The 16353-nt window shown below is 38.8% G+C and overlaps 1 protein-coding gene across 2 annotated transcripts in view; it reads right to left on the reverse strand.

Annotated features, from left to right (window-relative positions):
- The window catches only part of CEP128 (centrosomal protein 128), a 434621-nt gene that overhangs the window by 258257 nt on the left and 160011 nt on the right, over positions 1-16353 (reverse strand). For both annotated transcript variants that reach the window (XM_043516125.1, XM_038407035.2), the window contains 2 exons: positions 13931-14581; positions 7974-8138 (listed from right to left, as the gene is read on the reverse strand). In XM_043516125.1, coding sequence (XP_043372060.1) covers positions 7974-8138; positions 13931-14581 — 816 coding nt within the window. The remainder of the gene's footprint in view (positions 1-7973; positions 8139-13930; positions 14582-16353) is intronic.

The raw sequence follows: 16353 nt of genomic DNA on the forward strand, positions 1-16353 counted from the left end.
TAACTCTGGCATAACATTCTCTGTTAGGTCCTCAAACCTTGAGAATTCCTTCCATCCTTTGGCCCATAACAGCCAAAGTTAATTAGATTCAGGGAGCACTTCAAGGCCCATCTTTTCTTCCTGGCTCATGAAAACTGGGAAACCAGTGAGCCTGGGTAGTGCGACCTAACTAGGATGGGTGTTTGGTTGAGGGTTTATGTTTTGTATATTTTTTCTATGGTTGGTGTATTGTGCTCTGAAGCAGTTGAGGAAGTCTATTACTTATGTGCTACATTTTTAAAGACAGCCAAGGACACTCAAAACACTTTAAAGACAGCCAAGGATGAGTGGTCATTTGTTGTTGAAGTGTAAATTGATAGAAACTAACACTGTGTCTTCAATGCAGTACTGTTGTAGCTGTGTTGGTCGCAGGATATTAAAGATATAAGGCAGGTGAGGTAATATCTTTTATTGAACCAACTTCTGCTGATGAGAAACAACCTTTCAAACTTACACAGAGCTTGTCAAAAAAACTTGAAGAGTTCTGTGTAAGCTCGAAAGGTTGTCTCTCTCATCAACAGACATTGGGCTAATAACAGATATTACCTCACCTGCCTTGCCTCTCACAGTGTCTTCAAGTCATAGTAGTCTATAAGAAACTTCTGAAAAAGTCTACAGCACCCTAACATCTTTTCAGAGACTAGAGAACAAGCTATTTTTTGAATGTCATCATCATAAAATGATGATCAGTAACAAAGATGTGCAGGACTAATAGTTCTCTCCATATCAATCTCTCAACATGCCCGGATTCTAATCTTCAGCTCTTGATATAGAACCCAGCAATGAAATTTAAATATCCTCTTGTGACTTTGTCCTGACCCATAACTATTTCACATTTGGTGACAATGTATACCTTCAAATCAGCGGCACTGCGATGGGTACCCGCATGGCCCCACAGTATGCCAACATTTTTATGGCTGACTTAGAACAACGCTTCCTCAGCTCTCGTCCCCTAATGCCCCTACTCTACTTGTGCTACATTGATGACATCTTCATCATCTGGACCCATGGAAAAGAAGCTCTTGAGGAATTCCACCATGATTTCAACAATTTCCATCCCACCATCAACCTCAGCCTGGACCAGTCCACACAAGAGATCCACTTCCTGGACACTAAGGTGCTAATAAGCGATGGTCACATAAACACCACCCTATATCGGAAACCTACTGACCGCTATTCCTACCTACATGCCTCTAGCTTTCATCCAGATCATACCACTCGATCCATTGTCTACAGCCAAGCGCTACGATATAACCGCATTTGCTCCAACCCCTCAGACAGAGACAAACACCTACAAGATCTCTATCATGCATTCCTACAACTACAATACCCACCTGCTGAAGTGAAGAAACAGATTGACAGAGCCAGAAGAGTACCCAGAAGTCACCTACTACAGGACAGGCCCAACAAAGAAAACAACAGAACGCCACTAGCCATCACCTTCAGCCCCCAACTAAAACCTCTCCAACGCATCATCAAGGATCTACAACCTATCCTGAAGGACGAGCCATCACTCTCACAGATCTGGGAGACAGACCAGTCCTTGCTTACAGACAGCCCCCCAATCTGAAGCAAATACTCACCAGCAACCACACACCACACAACAGAACCACTAACCCAGGAACCTATCCTTGCAACAAAGCCCGTTGCCAACTCTGTCCACATATCTATTCAGGGGATACCATCATAGGGCCTAATCACATCAGCCACACTATCAGAGGCTCGTTCACCTGCGCATCTACCAATGTGATATATGCCATCATGTGCCAGCAATGCCCCTCTGCCATGTACATTGGCCAAACTGGACAGTCTCTACGTAAAAGAATGAATGGACACAAATCAGACGTCAAGAATTATGACATTCAAAAACCAGTTGGAGAACACTTCAATCTCTCTGGTCACTCGATCACAGACCTAAGAGTGGCTATACTTCAACAAAAAAGCTTCAAAAACAGACTCCAACGAGAGACTGCTGATTGGAATTAATTTGCAAACTGGATACAATTAACTTAGGCTGAATAGAGACTGGGAATGGATGAGTCATTACACAAAGTAAAACTATTTCCCCGTGGTATTTCTCCCTCCCACCCCCCACTGTCCCTCTGATATTCTTGTTAACTGCTGGAATTAGCCTACCTGCTTGTCACCATGAAAGGTTTTCCTCCTTTCCCCCCCTGCTGTTGGTGATGGCTTATCTTAAGTGATCACTCTCCTTACAGTGTGTATGATAAACCCATTGTTTCATGTTCTCTGTGTGTGTGTATATAAATCTCTCCTCTGTTTTTTCCACCAAATGCATCCGATGAAGTGAGCTGTAGCTCACGAAAGCTTATGCTCTAATAAATTTGTTAGTCTCTAAGGTGCCACAAGTACTCCTTTTCTTTTCACCTTTGCAAGTTAGGATTCAGTTTCATTGGCAGAACTGTGTGGCTATGTCTACATTGTTATTAAACACCCAAGGCTGGCCTGTGTCATCTGAGTCAGGCTCAGTCTGTAGGGCTATAATATTGTAGTGTAGAGCTCTGGAACCTCGTGAGGTGGGGAGAGGTCTCAGAGCCTGGGCTCCAGCCCAAGCCTGGATGTCTATATGCAGTTTTATAGTCCCACAGCCTGAGCCCTGCGAGCCTGAGTCTGCTGACATGGGCCCGCTGCAGGTGTTTAACTGGAGACATACATTGTGTAGCCTAAAACTGGATCAAATGGGGATGCAGCAGGTCAGAATTCAGGCAGATCAAAAGAGCTGAATCAAGAACACTTTCACAGGACTAGCTCATATTATGCTTCGTAATATTGCCCAGAATTACGAATCCTTACTTCCTTGATCAGGAAAACTTTATACAATATTTTAATGAAATAAAACCTTGTCAGTCCAAAAAATAAAAAGCTATCAATTTTATTTGGGAAAATGAAAAACATTTAATTCAGAAAAAAATCAATTTGATCATATTTTCTTGCTCACCTTTATTGTTTTGCACAATTGCATGAAAAAAATAGTTACTATCCTTGCTCTGTAATTGTTGTTCTTTGAGATGTGTTGCTCACATACATCCTACTTTAGGTATGTATGCACCCAGTGCACCAGTATTGAAAATTTCTCTCTTAACCGTATCTACCATGATGGCACATCTTCCCTTTGCTGCGTCATGCTGCTATGCAATGGTATAAAGGATGGTGCCACCCTGATCCCACTCAGTTCTTTCTTACTGGAAACTAACACTGACTTTTATTATGTGTATTAGGATAATGCTTAGGGGCCTCAGTCTTGGTCCTGGACACCATTATATTAGGCACTGTAAAAAAAACTTATGAAAAAGATAGAAAAAAAAGTCCCCATTCCGAAGATCTTACAATCTAAATATAAGATAACAGATAGATTCAGACAGGCAGATGGGAAAGTGCAAGGAAACAAGGAGACAACACTGGTCATCAGAATAGTCTGTGGTCTTATCACACCAGCAATCTAACCATTGTCAAGTTTTTTTTAGTTTTCTTGACAAACAAGAGTTTTAAGGAGTAATCAGGAGGACAAGGAGGAATTTGTTTTATGGAGGTTTACAGAGAGCTCCTCCCAAGCATGAGGGAGGGCAATATGGGAGAAAGCCTGAAGGTGCGTGTTTGAAAATTTAGCAAGTGGTCAGCTGGCATCAAGGGCTGACTGGAGATTGGAGTTGACTTTTTGATGCTGAATGGGAGATAATAAGTGGGGTGTGGATACATCATGAAGGGCCTTGAAAGTGAAGTCAGGTAGCTTAAGTTTGATATGCTAGAGAACAAGGACCCAGTGGAGGGATGCAAAAGGAGGGGTGACATGGTCAAAATGGACTCTTCATGTACTTAAGCACATACTTCAGTGCATTGCAGAATTGAAGCCTTATTTTTAAAGACTGCTATGTCCTCTTCAGATTTTTGCCATTAATACTTGAACCTTCAGTACACCTTTAACCTTCTACAGCTCAAATGTGGGACATGATACAGAGCCAAAACCTCAAATGAAAGATACAAAAATAAAAGAAGGCCAAAAGTGATTCAAGATAAGTTTCTTTAGCATAACTTGAAGCCTTTTCTGACTCAGAAATATCAACTCCAGTTTGCTAAACTGAACACAAAAGTCTACACATTAATGTAGGTGTAAATCTAAATGCTGTTGCAAAAATTGTTAATAAAATTGTAATTTATTCTTATTTAGATTATTACAAACTTGCCTCCATCTTACTGAATTTTAGGAGATACCTGCAATTACTTTCATATACATTATTTTTATCTTCTTATGATAGCGTATAAGGACCAACCAAGAATGGGGCCCTACAGTCCTAGGCACTATACAAACAAGGTAGTAGGAAATCCCTTCTCTGAAGATATTACAACCTAAATACACATGATGTCTGGAGAATCAGATAAGTAACCAAAACTAATTTTGTGAGTTCTGTCATTAAATGAAATGTTCAAGCTAAGGAAAATACCACCTCCTCAGTAATACAAGTCCACAAGTGTTTACACAGGCTCTGAAATACAGCTTTATAACTTCTATTTTGCTGTAACATTTTATGCTATTCTCTTTTATACTATGTTCTGAAAGGTGTACATCACTGTTAGTAATTGTGACTCATGCTTTGTATAGAGTGTTTGCTAGGATTCTAATCATAACTTGTAAATGCTATAAAGAGTGGGTCGTAAATCAAGAAACCATTTGATCTACAGGCAAACAAACCAATGAGATTGTCTTATCAGAAATCAAGCTATTCCCCTTGTACAACAAGCTTGTTTTGTATTGAGATGATCTTATCTCAAGAAAACAGCTTTTTTTTTCCCCCTTACAGACATAAATATCTTACAGAATCCTGACTTAAAAAGAACGTTAAGGCTATTCTCTATTGAAGAGGAGTAAAAATCAGGATGTGTTCTCAGAGAAATAAAACAAATCATCAAAATGGGCCTTCTTCCCCCTTAATAGAGCAAAATCTTAGTTTAAACCTCAAAAAATTTTAGGAATATTCTTAATGGAACTGTTTCTTTCATAAGAAGTCAATAATCTTCAAATGTTAAGAGAATATTTAAGGTTGGAAACGTTCTATAGAAGACCTTTGTTGCTTCTAATTCAGTGGTTCCGAAACTTTAACAACCTGTGAACCCTTTTCACTAAAATGTCAAGTCTCGCGAACCCCCTCCTAAAAATGAATATTTCTAGGGATTTTCTCCTTTATCTGAGTATAAATTATAAAAGCAGTGATCTTGGAAATATACAATTTGTTTTTATGACATGCTTATTACACACTATTTATTATTAATTATTTATAATTACAGTATTTTTATTACATTATGAAAATGGCAACACTCTTCCAAGATCTCACTTTCATAGCTTGTCTCACTTTGAACAAGCCTGTTATAAGACAAGGTTCCTACGTTTCATCAAGGAGTATCAGATGTGAAACATCATGAAGGTATTTAAGAAGCCAACTCAAAGAGTTCCTCCTACACAAGCATTCAGGTCTTGAGCAGTCCAGGCAAACAACGCACATTACAATAAAGTTTAAACTTGTTCTGCATAATAATTTTAAAAACAATACTAGCTACCTATTTAATTTTAAAAACAGCAAAAAATATCCACCTCTCTTTCCATTTCTTATAAGAAGTCTTGAAGTTTAAATATCCTCGGCGTGATAAATATGCTTGCTTTGATCTGCTTAGCTCTGGGAAGTCCAGGAGCTCTGGGCTGCTGGCCCCATGCTGCCCAGAGTCCCTAGGGACAGCTCTGTCCACCATTAGGGAATTTTTTCCCGAGAACCCCCTGTAACATTTCGTGAACCCCCAGGGGTTTGCAAACCCCAGTTTGGGAACCACTATTCTAATTCATGTTTCCTTTTAAAGGTGAAAACCTTGCTGTCCCTCCAATGCTTAAGATGGTACGAGATTCTTTTGAGATGTTTATCAGATACCATTGTTATGTGAATAGTGAAAAGCTTTACGTACAAATACAATAAGATTATTTGATGCTATAACTGGTTACTAATGTAAGAAGCCATTTGAGCATAGAAATATTTATATTAATTGGGGAATTAGTTATCTTGCAACGCTTAAGCAACTCCTTATTAAACTCAAGAAAAAAAGAACCACCTCTCCAAGAAGCTTTAAGAGGAAAAGACAATTTTTGATGACCATTTAAGTTAAAGATTTCCTTTAAGAATCACTTAAGTCTGAAAAGATTATTTTAAGAGCTGAAGATCTTTATATTGGAAAGCACTTGAACTAATTTTAAGAATAATTTCATGTTCTATTAAATCCTGAGGAAACTAATGGGAAATCAGAAAATGAACTCAGTAAAAGAAAGAGTTAAAACTCTAACTTTAAAGATGTGCTGAGAACTTTCCACCCCAAAAGACAAAGCTCACTACAACTCTGATGCATGTGTATTAGCAGACTGCATATTCATGAGCTTTAGATCTTGCCAAGACAACCACAAGGGTGTTGAACCAATGACCCAAAGAAGAGCTCTGTGTAAGCTTGAAAGCTTGTCTCTCTCACCAACAGAAGCTGATCCACTAAAAGATATTACCTCACCCACCTTGTCTCTCTAAAATAGTGGAAGTCACGTCACTGAATTGGCATTAAGAGATACAATTAAGACTTAGCCTATCATTTCTTGTTTCTTTAAACTACCAGTTTTTAGTAATTTTGAAAAAAAATACTTGATGCTCCACCACTTAAAAACACATCCTTTACCCCATACTAACCTTTTCCATTTGGTGAAATCACCATTATGGTTGAGAAGTTACTCCCACTACAAAGTCCACATTTTCAGACACTTACAGATTTTCAAAAAAGTTATCCTTTGAATTGAAATTCCTCATGTTTCTTTCTGAACTCAAAAGTGAGTTTTTCTTATAAAATTGGGCAAAATTCCATTTGCCATGCTTTAAATAGTCAAGCATGAAAATACTTTAACCAAGTTATTTTTAATTCCTTTTATTGTGCTAAGATAACTTTATATTTATAAAACTTTTAAACTTTCCCTGGACTTCTTAGCTTTACACAACGATTTAAGGACAAAGTGAAGAAGAATAATTTATCCACTCAAAGCAATAGAAGAGTTAGACACAGAGCTGTTAGTTACCCACATCAGAATCTGGGAGGATGCGAGGACAGATATCTCTACTCTTGCAGGAGGCCATCTTTGATGGCCACTTATGATCAGGAACTCACTTTAACATACACCTCTACCCCAATATAATGGGACCAGATATAACACAAATTCATATAGAAAGCAGTAAAGCAGTGCTCTGGGGGGTGGGGCTGCACACTCCGGTGGATCAGCGCATCAGCGTGTCTGGCTCTGACAGGCTGCTCTGAGCAGCGTGTTAAGGGTGCGGGGCCGGGGTCAAGGGGTTGGATAAGGGGTAGAGGGTCTTGAGGGACGGTCGGGGACAGGGAGCAGGGGAGAGGGGAGTTGGATGGGTTGGGAGTTCTGAGGGGTCAGTCAGGGGGAGGGAAGTGACTATTAATAACGGAAATGCTCGAGGTCAAAGCAAGTTCGATATAATGCGGTTTCACCTATAACACGGCAAGATTTTTTGGCTACCGAGGACCGTGTTATATCCAGGTAGAGGTGTATTTGAAAGACAGTACTGTTAGCACCATTGTATAGTGCACACTAAAATCAAGCCAGGGATTGGTACAATTTTGACTGAGGGAAGGCAGTTCCCTATTGAAATCACCAACACTTCTCTTGGAGGTGTGCTATGAAAGTACTTATCTCATGCAACCTTATTTACCTGATTTGATCTAACACAATCATAGCCTAAAGTAGCATGGCTGCAAGTGCTCTCCCAAAGCGTACATATATTATTTGGCAGTCTAAACCATCTAAATAGAATAGTGAAATTGAATGGATTCTGGCCCTTATATATCAGATGCCCAATAAGATTAGGATGCCTGTTTACCTTTTCCTCCAGTTCCTGTTTCACAAACTCATATTTCCGTCTAAGTTTCGTGTTTTCCTCTTCATACTGGGTTAACTCTTCTGTCAGCTTATCGCATTCAGTTTTCATCTTCTCCACCTGTCGACGCTGAGCTTTCACTACATTTTTCTCATCTTCAAGTTCTGTCTGATGGTAGTAGGAAACAGAAGACACAATCAGTATAGAAGTTCTTTATGAACATTCCCAGATTGCATAGCCCCAGATCCATGCAGAAAAGATTAGGGGAAGATACCGATATTTAATCAGTAAGACTTTGCTACACTTTTATTGGAATTCAATTTCTAAAAATAAGCATCAGCATTGTACATATATAAATATATAACATAGAAACTGGACCACTAAGCAATGCTTCTCTACTCATAATGATATGATTTCAACACTGGCTGTATAACAGTTAAAATATAAAGAAGGTTTTTCCATTACAAAGTGGATCTGTCATGCCGTTTATCCACGACACAAGAATAACAGCAAAACCAGTTCAAACAGTTAAAAAAAAATGTTGATGCCTGCAGTGTACTTTGTGGGATTCGGTAAGATCTTGCAAGATCCTGTACAATTTGATATCTCTGTATGAAAAGCTCAATGTTTAAACAAATCAACATTCCAATACTGAAATTCATTCCGTTACTAAAACACTAAAAATGTATTATTTTCTTTATCAGGATCAATGACACAGATTAATCCTATGCTTAAAGGGAAAAGAACTAGATGATTTAATGGTCTTTTTCTGGAATTCTGTGACTTGAAAGCTATTAGGATGGACACTTGTACAAAAAGAGACATAACTTTAGCCCCTTTAATGCTTTAAGGTAAAATGATTTTTTTAGATGGGGCAGAATGAATAAAATGGGTTATCCTTTAGTGTAAAAATATTGAGACTTCTCCTTCCTGAAATAAGTAGAGTTGATGTATGCAATAAAGATAATAGCAACTTGACTGGCACTGAGAGGTTTGAGAAATTCTGCAGAGAAAAATCTACATTACAAAAAAAAATGCAGAGAGCTAACAAGGAAACCAAACTTGTTCCATATTGCCACTCTACTTGGGAAAGAGAGTTATATTTTCATGGAGCCTAAGATTCAGGCACACAATAAACAAACTTGAAAAGTAAATTATCCCATCAGAGAAAGCAAGAATCCAATACCATTTTACGTGCAAGCACAACATGGTGTCAACCTCTTATGTTCCCTACATGGCAACTGTATTAAAGATTTATACAGCTGGAGACAATCAAGGAGACAATCCCTTGCCAACATCAACTTGGTTTTCTGCATTCTACTAAATGTGAGAGTATCAGAGAACAAGGAGACACTAAGACTCTAGAAAAGAAAAATCAACATTTTCAATAATTTCTGAGACTGAAAAAGCAGGTATGATGTCAATTTATAAGACCTGAGATGACCCCATAACAGTAACTGGAGGAGGAGAAAAAAAGCCAAAAGCCATATCTGCCCAGTGTGTATGTAAATTACACTGTGTATATTCTTTAAGTAGTTATCACTGAGAATGTCTGTTATTATTCTAAAAGTACAATAATTATTTTAGAAGCAGAAAGGGGACAGGAGGGATAAGAAGTGAGGACAGAGTCGAGACTCCTGGGCTCTATTTTTGAGTGTGTAATAGACTCACCAAGGGACTTTTGAGCAAGCCACTTAAATCCCTGTGCCTCGGCTTACTTGTGTTTAGAATGGAGACACTGGTAGTGACTACATAATTAAGGTAGCATTGCAATTTCTATTTAAAATAGAATTAAAAACCTACTAACTTCTGCAGCATGGGAGCCCTTCAAGAACTGATGCCTCAGTGCAGAGACAGAGGGCTCCTCCCAAGCACAAGTCTCTCTCTCTCTCTCACTCACACACACTCCAGCCTGCCCCATGCCAGGTTCCCTCATATATATACACAACATTCCCCATGCACGACTGCCTCTCCTGCTACACACACACTACTACTCACTACTCCTGCTACTCGCTCCCCATTTATCTAACACACCATACAGCAATTCCATGGAAGCCAAAGATGATGGAGGAGGGGGAAAGGAGGAAAAAGTCAGTGGTTAAGTAGAGGGAACATGGGAGGGAACAGCAAGAATGTGAAGGGTGCTGGTAAAACTGGATTCTGCAGAGGCAGCATGAAAAAATTAAGTTTCTATTCTATTCAGGTTCTTATACCAAGCCTCTTACTGCAATATCTGCACTGTGGGTTTGAACTGCCTGGATTGAGGAAAACAGTCACCAGAAGCTCCATTCTGAGGAATTTAGCACCTAGAAAACACACGCACCTCTTCCCTCTGCTCCCTCCATTAACAGTCATCTACCTATTTTAAGGTTTTATACTGCTATCTATCACTAATATCTGAACACCTTCCATATCAACCAACACTTAAGCATAACTTTCAAAATTTGACACAGCATGCATTAACCATATACTTCAAATTAACACCAATTCAAATTTCTAAGCAAGGAAAAAAATATCCATTTCTAACTACTCCACATGGCTAAGTTAGAAGTTGCACATTGTGTATAAAGAAAGAAGGAACCATGTATGTTACAGGAGGTTGATGAGGATAAGGTTACTTGGAGTAGGCAAAATCAGGGTTGTAGGTTGCAAAAGATAGCTGAAGATTTAACTAAGAATGTCCTGGCTTTTTTATGGTTGCATTGATAGAATATTCATTTAAGAGGCCTGTTTTTGTTTTTTAACAAAAAAAAAATATTCAGTTTGGGAAGAGTATGTTTAAGTTTAATGTACTACATGGTTCAGACATATCCCTTACCCAGAACAGCTTACTGTCTACAAACTATTTTCAAAAAGAAAAGGAGTACTTGTGGCACCTTAGAGACTAACAAATTTATTAGAGCATAAGCTTTCGTGAGCTACAGCTCACTTCATCGGATGCATTTGGTGGAAAAAACAGAGGAGAGATTTATATACACACACACACACACACACACACAGAGAACATGAAACAATGGGTTTATCATACACACTGTAAGGAGAGTGATCACTTAAGATAAGCCATCACCAGCAGCAGTGGGGGGAAAGGAGGAAAACCTTTCATGGTGACAAGCAAGGTAGGCTAATTCCAGCAGTTAACAAGAATATCAGAGGAACAGTGGGGGGTGGGGTGGGAGGGAGGGAGAAATACCATGGGGAAATAGTTTTACTTTGTGTAATGACTCATCCATTCCCAATCTCTATTCAAGCCTAAGTTAATTGTATCCAGTTTGCAAATTAATTCCAATTCAGCAGTCTCTCGTTGGAGTCTGTTTTTGAAGCTTTTTTGTTGAAGTATAGCCACTCTTAGGTCTGTGATCGAGTGACCAGAGAGATTGAAGTGTTCTCCAACTGGTTTTTGAATGTCATAATTCTTGACGTCTGATTTGTGTCCATTCATTCTTTTACGTAGAGACTGTCCAGTTTGGCCAATGTACATGGCAGAGGGGCATTGCTGGCACATGATGGCATATATCACATTGGTAGATGCGCAGGTGAACGAGCCTCTGATAGTGTGGCTGATGTGATTAGGCCCTATGATGGTATCCCCTGAATAGATATGTGGACAGAGTTGGCAACGGGCTTTGTTGCAAGGATAGGTTCCTGGGTTAGTGGTTCTGTTGTGTGGTGTGTGGTTGCTGGTGAGTATTTGCTTCAGATTGGGGGGCTGTCTGTAAGCAAGGACTGGTCTGTCTCCCAAGATCTGTGAGAGTGATGGCTCGTCCTTCAGGATAGGTTGTAGATCCTTGATGATGCGTTGGAGAGGTTTTAGTTGGGGGCTGAAGGTGATGGCTAGTGGCGTTCTGTTGTTTTCTTTGTTGGGCCTGTTCTGTAGTAGGTGACTTCTGGGTACTCTTCTGGCTCTGTCAATCTGTTTCTTCACTTCAGCAGGTGGGTATTGTAGTTGTAGGAATGCATGATAGAGATCTTGTAGGTGTTTGTCTCTGTCTGAGGGGTTGGAGCAAATGCGGTTATATCGTAGCGCTTGGCTGTAGACAATAGATCGAGTGGTATGATCTGGATGAAAGCTAGAGGCATGTAGGTAGGAATAGCGGTCAGTAGGTTTCCGATACAGGGTGGTGTTTATGTGACCATCGCTTATTAGCACCGTAGTGTCCAGGAAGTGGATCTCTTGTGTGGACTGGTCCAGGCTGAGGTTGATGGTGGGATGGAAATTGTTGAAATCATGGTGGAATTCCTCAAGAGCTTCTTAAAACTATTTTGTAAACCACTGTGTACACTGGTAGCACTATGGAAATGCTTATTAATAAATACAAATTATTCTTATCCTACACTAGTTTACATCAATAAAACATGTAATAGATGACTGATCATAAGGCTGCAAAGTCAAATGTTGAAAATTAATAAGGCTGTTTAGAGTATCCATTTCAGTTTAAATACTCTTGGGTTTTATTCAGATCAGCCTATGAAATATAAAATGCTTTTGTTTTCTTCCTTTTTAATCATATAGCCTGGAGTCAGCAGCAAATGAGTTGCACTAAAAATGTGAACTTGTTTCTAAATAAATGTAACAATCTGCTTCATAAAATATTTTTACGGTAGTTATTGGGTGGGGTTTTTTCTGTAAATTATATGGAAATTGTACACTCTGGAAATGCTTTAAAATACAAGGAATCATTAAAACTAACCTTTGCAAATTCGACATGCTACTGTGATTCATATTCAGAAACTGTTCCTGGAGTGCCTGTGATACTGTTTCAGCTATTGTGCAATACACACACTTCCAGAAATGCAGCATCTCTGGGACATGATAGGTCCACAGTATAGCAGGGGTAACAGTTATAAAGACAGTAATCAGAGAGGTTAGTATCAAAGTGTTAGAACTCCAATGCTTTACACACCCTGTTCTACGCAGTCAACAATCTAACTTACCAAAGTTACTGTTGTACTAATGAGGGCTTTTGTCTTAAATCTACTATGGACACAATAGGGCTTCACCCAGATCTTTTAACCTCTATACCTCTGAAATGTATCCTATTTTAGGTTATTTATCACCACATCTACTGTGACAAAGTTCCTGCTCTACTTTGGAGGGCCTTGCGCTTATTGGTGGATTTGCTCGCCTTGGAGCTTCATGGCAGCCCTCAGCTTGGACATTTTTCTGAACCCACAGTCCAGGTCGACTCCTCCTGTGTCTGACCAGGAGTTGGGGAGGATTTGGGGGGAACCCGGGCCCGCCCTCTACTCTTGATTCCAGCCCAGGGCCCTGTGGAATGCAGCTGTCTAGAGTGCCTCTTGTGCGACAGCTACAACTCCCTGGGCTACTTCCCCATGGCCTCCTCCCAACACTTTCTTTATCCTCACCATAGCACCTTCCTCCTGCTGTCTGATAATGCTTGTACTCCTCAGTCCTCCAGCTGTCCGCGTTCTCACTCTCAGCTCCTAGTGCCTCTTGCTCCCAGCTCTTCACACGCACACCACAAACTGAAGTGAGCTCCTTTCTAAAACCCAGGTGCCCTGATTACCCTTCCTTAATTGATTCTAGCAGCTTCTTGATTGGCTTCAGATGTTCTAATCAGCCTGTCTTAATTGTCTCCAGAAGGTTCCTGATTGTTCTGGAACCTTCCCTATTACCTTACCCAGGGAAAAGGGACCTACTTAGTCTGGGGCTAATATATCTGCCTTCTATTACTCTGCTATAGCCATCTGGCCCGACCCTGTCACACTACCTTTACTGGAACTCCAGAATTCTTCTTAAAAGGCTTCAGTGATCATGCAGAAGCACTCCCTAATTTGCTATAATCCATTTCAACCAGACTAAATGTGCATGAACCCCTTTATTGTTAGCTTTATCTTTTCTACAGTGTTCAGAAATACATTAAAATCTTTAAAAGTCCATGCTTTGTCAACTTCATGGCCAAATAGAAAAAAAATTAACAACAGAATTCAGCAAAAGTTACCTTCAGCCTCCTAATGTGGTTCTCTGCCTCATCCTTTTCTTGCCTAAAGAGCTTTATCAGCTCTTGAACATTTCTCTCATGCTTTGTTTTCACATTCTGCAACTCTGATCTAAGATCCGCCAGCTCCTGTTGGTGAACATCTCTCTCCATCTTCAGCTGCCAATTAGTTGTAGTCATCTCCTCTTGCTTAGACTCCTGATGTTTCTGAAGGTCTGAAAAGTTCTTGAGAATCTCTTTCTTGGCTTTCTCTTCCTCTGCTATTCTGTTTGTCAGCTCTGCTCGAATAGCACTTAAGTTTTTTATATCTTCTTGCATCTCTAAGAATCTTTCCTGGTCTTTTTCATTGATCATGTTAGCTGTTTCAAGCTCTTCCTCTAAACGTTCTTTTTCATTTCTCATCTGGTTCTGTACTAGAATCTGCTTTTGCAACTCACTCTCCAGTTTATTTGCTGTATCTTGGACTTCCCTGATCTCTTGCTCAAGAACTATCTGTTGAGACTTGGTTTCACTGAGCTTCATCTCCTTACAGTGGAGTTCCTCTTCTTGCTGGGCCCTCTTTGTAAGCACATCACTCAGCTCCTTTCGAAGGTTTTCTATTTGATGTATAGCAGAGAGAAGCTGAGCCTTCAAGTCATCCTTTTCTTTAAGGACCTAGATAATATGAAAAAAAAAGATTATTACCTAAAAATTCATTAGATCAAAATTTGGTGCAAACTATGGTGTTTGGAAGCAAGAAACAAACCTTATATTGTGAGACGAGAAAATGTTTTATTATTATTTACAGATTATGGCCCTGATTTAAAGGTACTTGGGAGTTTAGCTAACTTTAAACATGCAAGTAGTTGCGCTGAGTCAATGGAACTAATCGAAAGCTTAAGGATAGGCACAGGCTTAAGTAACTCACTGAATAGGGGCCAATTTGAGTCAGTCTTCCATTTTTCCCAGCCTCTTTGCAGTCTGAGATATACTGCTTTCTACGGGATAGTACTATGGAAGAAAAAGAAATAAACAGCAACAAAGCAGAGAAACTACCTTATGGGCACCTGAATATTTATCCTTCAGTATTTTGGTTTGCCCAGAATGCTGTTTGATCAATAATTTTACACCACCCCGTTTCTTCTTCCAGTATCTGTTTGCATTATAACAATTTTTAAAAATTCCTTTCCCAAAGTATATGGGAACTTACAATACTTTCTGCTACTAATCAGGAGTGTCACTATATTAATGGACCAAGATGCGGCAATGATAAGGACCTGCATGAGATTTTCCTATATTACATTATATCCACTACTGGATTTTTTAATTCTTAAAAGTAGCGAAGGAGATTTGTTTATGTTTGACAGTAAACTATGCTGACTGTTTCCAAGAGGTTACCAAATATCAATACAAGAGTCTACTTATAAATAAAACATATGTTAAAATATTCCAAGACAAAAAACTATGTTATATTTAAAAGAAATTCAGACATGTTAAGATATTAATATATGGATTTAAAAATAGAGTAGCAACCATAGCAGTTTTTATCTGGGAGTGCATCAGTGTTCTAGCCTTTCTAAAACTGCATGTTAACTGCAGGACTGTATTCAAGAACAATAATTTAGCACTTATCCTAAATTCTTTTCAAGTATTTAAAATGGTGATTGCTTGCATTAACTTTAAAAATGTGTACATATATTTCTATGTTTTATATGTATTATACACTTTCTCATTGTCGAGACAATATATGAAAGCTAAGAAGAAAAGGAATAACAATTTAAAGATTCTAGAAAATGAAACAACATCCTGTGGAAGGCTAACCACATGGCCAAGACGTTAACAAACTATCCTGATAACTCAGAAGAAAATTACATCTAGGAAAGCCTGCTACAACCAATGTGTAAATGAAGCTTGCAAATATTTGGAAAAACTCAGAAAACTGCAAATTATGTTCAGAATTCAAGTTTGATATTTTTCAATCATCACTTTCAACAAATGTATCAAAAGCAAGGACTTCATGCTGTATATTAAAAAAATCCCAGTTTATCTGAGACACTAGATTATTGTGTCTGTAAATTTTTTCAGATGTCCAAATTATTTTCAACTAGTTCCCTGAAGCTCATGATAAATGCTGTCTCTAGGTTTCTAAAACCCTCAGATGCAAAGTGTGTGTGTGTCACTATTTAAAAAAAAAATACAATAAGATATTTGTGTTTTGTCCCCATAATGACACGCAGTTTATTTTATATTATATATCCACTAGTAAAAAGTTTTTTTCAGATGTCACACACATCTGTCAAACTTGTTAGCAAGGTGTTGATAACCTCTAATGTGGAAAACAAGATTCAAACAGATTTTTAAATAAGGATAAAAACATACCAGTACCATTTAGCATTTTTATGCACTTTTAATGGGGAAAATGTAAAACTTAAAAGAGAAAAATCCAA

Source organism: Dermochelys coriacea, chromosome 6 (assembly GCF_009764565.3).
Source record: "Dermochelys coriacea isolate rDerCor1 chromosome 6, rDerCor1.pri.v4, whole genome shotgun sequence".
Taxonomy (NCBI): domain Eukaryota; kingdom Metazoa; phylum Chordata; order Testudines; family Dermochelyidae; genus Dermochelys; species Dermochelys coriacea.